General features: G+C 39.7%; 1 protein-coding gene across 1 annotated transcript in view; it reads left to right on the forward strand.

Moving 5' to 3' along the window:
• Nucleotides 1-3,711, forward strand: part of LOC106868991 (uncharacterized) — a 21,251-nt gene that overhangs the window by 11,980 nt on the left and 5,560 nt on the right. Inside the window, exon 4 of the mRNA XM_014914476.2 lies at nucleotides 254-403. Coding sequence (XP_014769962.2) covers nucleotides 254-403 — 150 coding nt within the window. The remainder of the gene's footprint in view (nucleotides 1-253; nucleotides 404-3,711) is intronic.

Genomic DNA, 3,711 nt, shown 5'->3' on the forward strand with positions numbered 1-3,711 from the left:
TAAATAATAATAAAGGAGTTATGACGCAAAAACGTATAAATTCAAAAGAACATATTTATCTTCTTCAATATATATTTCAGTATAAAGAATTCATTAAGATGCTTAAATCAAAATTTCTTTACACATCATTCAGGAACAGATATAACATCAGAAAAAATACATTCCGTTTAAAAACACAAACCGTTCATGGCGAAAAAATTTCACAATTATATATATATATATGTATGTATGTATGTTTTATTCTCTTATTTAGATGGCTGGTCAAAATGGACTCCTTGGTCTGCATGTGATTGTCGTACCAACAAAGTACAACGGTCAAGAACCTGTCAAACAATACCACATCTCTCTGGATGCAACACCTGTAATGGTCCGATCAACTTTGAAGTGAAGGCCTGCAAATGTTGTAAGTATTTCCAAGAAATCTATTTCTATAATTATAGCAGCACAGGTGGTTGATTACCAGAATCATAATATTCTTTGGTGCAGCACGGCTGTGATAAAAAGCTTGCTTGCCACACACATGGTTCCAGGTTCAGTCCTACATTGCAGCATTGTGACCCCAGTACTTTTGTTTTTTTAAGCCTGGTACCTATTCTGTGAAGGCGCATGGCTCAGTGTTTAGAGTACTGGGCTCACAATTGTGAGGTAGTGAGTTTGGGCTGTGTGTTGTGTTCTTGAGCAAGACACTTTATTTCACGTTGCTCCAGTTCACTTAGCTGTAGAAATGAATTGCGACATCACTGTTGCCAAGCTGTATCGGCCCCTTTGCCTTTCCCTTGGATAACATCAGTGATGTGGAGAGGAGAGGCTGGTATGCATGGGCGACTACTGGTCTTCCACAAACAACCTTACCTGGACTTGTGCCTCGGAGGGTAACCTTCTAGGTGTAATCTCATGCTCATTCATGACCGAAGGGGATCTTTACCCTTTACCTATTCTATTGATCTAGTTTGCTGAACCACTAAGTTAGGGAAACTTATAGAAGCCAACACTGGTTGTCAGGTGGTTCTAAGGGACAAACATAGACACAAAGACAAACATAAGGATATGGGTCTAACTGAACAGCACCAATTTCAACTTCTGAGATGGCCTTTTCAATATTGTTTTCCAGCTAACACACATAATTGTATTAGAGTTTTTATTTAATTCTTTTATAATCAACATTTTAAAGATAGTGAAGGGGCAGAATTGTTAGCATGCTGGGCAAAAATGCTTAGCGGTATTTCATCTGTCTTTACGTTCTGAGTTCAAATGCCACAGAGGTCTACTTTGCCTTTCATCTTCTTGGGACCGATAAAATAAGTACCTTTTGAACGCTGGGGTCAATGTAAGTGACTCATCCCCTTCTCCAAAACTGCTGCCCTTGTAGCAAAATTTGAAACCATTATTGTTATTATTATTATCATTATCATTATTATTATCATCATCATCATCATCATCATCATCATCATCATTATTATTATTATTATTATTTAGGTGAAGAGGTGGCAGAATCATTAGCATGCCAGGTGAAATGCTTAGCGGTATTTCATCCATCCTTACATTCTGAGTTCAAATCTTGCTAAGGTCGACTTTGCCTTTTATCCTTTCAGGGTTGATAAATTAAGTACCAGTTACGCACTGGAGTCGATGTAATCCACTCATCCTCTCCAGCAAAATTTCAGGCCTTGTCCTTATAGCAGAAAGGATTATTATTATTGTTGTTATTATTATTATAATTATTATTATTATTATTATTAAGGCAGACAGCTGATAGAATCATTAGCATGCTGGGAAGAATACTTAGTGGTATTTCATATTTTTATGATCAGAGTTCGAATTCCACCGAGGTCAACTTTGCTTTTCATCCAATTGGGGTTGATAAATTAAGTACCAGATAAGCACTGGAGTTGATGTAATCAACTTACCCCTCCCTTGAAATTTTCTTTATGTGGAATATTTGAAGTCTCTTCTTCTCATATTTTTTACCTCCATTGTAGTGAAGGCAGAGGTATTGTTTTCAGTTGTGTTTGTTTGTTTGTCCATGGACAAGATATCTCAAGAACCGTTGGATGGATTCAGATGAAACTTTCAGGGATGTTTGGCATCATAACTAGTATGAACTGATTTAATTTTGGCATCAATCCGGTACCGGACAAGGATTCTGAATTATTTTTCCTGTTTATTTACTTAATTTTTGAGAGCGGTCAGGTTCATTTTTAGTATTTTCATTTGTGAGAGAGGTCCAGTTTATTTCAGATATTTTCATTTTTAAAATCATCTCTGGCTAACCATTGAGAGGACATTGGCGCTGCCTTGGCGGAGGTTTGTGCTCTCTGGGTGCTCTTGTTTTTATTTAATATGTTTATCTTATTTGTACCCCCACCCACTCCCAATCCTTCAATGTATTCCTTCACACCCTAACCCTGACTCTAATCCTATCCATTCCTACCTGCCTTGAACCTTAAAGGTTCACCCAGATACCCTATCACTACATTTTTGTCACTTTGGCACACACATACACACACACACACAGGTGTGTGTGTGTGTGTGTGTGCCTGTACAAAGACAGCGTGCTCCACTGGATGGGTAATGTTAGTGTGCATATAGGCAGAGTGTAAGTGATTTGAGGGAAAAACTGGGTATATGTAGCATCAGATGTTGTGTGCAAGAGAGAAGACTGCGCTAGTATGGCCATGTAATGCGTATAAATGATGACAGCTGCATCAAAAAGTGTTGCTCTCTCATTGAGGACAAAGCCTGTGGAAGGGGTAGACCCAAGAAGATGTTGGACAAAGTGGTGACAGAGGGGATGATAAGGGACCGAGACTTCTGGTGGTTTGCTGTGCTTGAGAAGACATATCAAGCTAAATAAAATCGTAGTTGTTCCTGCATACAGGTTTGTCCCCTGCATCTCTCATCAGCTGAGTCTGGGGAGTTAGGTGGCCAGATGTAAAGGGTGATGTGGTGGCGAGCTGGCAGAAATGTTAGCACGCTGGGCGAAATGCTTACTGGTATTTCGTCTGCCACTACGTTCTGAGTTCAAATTCTGCTGAGGTCGACTTTGCCTTTCATCCTTTCGAGGTCGATAAATTAAGTACCAGTTACACACTAGGGTCGATGTAATTGACTTAATCTCTTTGTCTGTCCTTGTTTGTCCTCTCTATGTTTAGCCCCATGAGGGCAATAAAGAAATAAGAAACTGTCTGACAGCCCTGACTGGGTTCTGCTGCTTGTGTGGCCTGGTGCAGAGTCCCGTTACCCGACATAGGGTCTTCCAGCAGCTACCCTCTTGACCCAAAGCAGCACTACCTCCTCTAGGCACTTGATGTAGGCCTCCGTGTTAAGCATGAGACCGTATGGGAAGATGAATGGCAGCATAACTTTGCCACATCTAGTGATTACTCCAAACACCATGATGTTGACAGGATGTTTGATTTTTATCACTCTCGGTACATGTCCTCAGATTGCACTGTCCTAGATTGACACCCAAACACACTGAAATGTTCATATTGGAGCTTCTGGCACAAATGCCAAGCAATACAGTATGTCATTTCCAAATTTCTGGCAGAGTGAATTGTGTCATGGTGCTCTTTTTCTCACAGATGGTGCCCAACTGACCCTATTATACTGTGTAGTCAACAAAATCAAAAACAGACAATGCACATGCATGAAATGAAAAATATAAAATGGTGACAATTTACCCATTGCCCCCTGTATATATATATATAT

This window comes from Octopus bimaculoides, chromosome 27, assembly GCF_001194135.2.
Source record: "Octopus bimaculoides isolate UCB-OBI-ISO-001 chromosome 27, ASM119413v2, whole genome shotgun sequence".
NCBI lineage: Eukaryota > Metazoa > Mollusca > Cephalopoda > Octopoda > Octopodidae > Octopus > Octopus bimaculoides.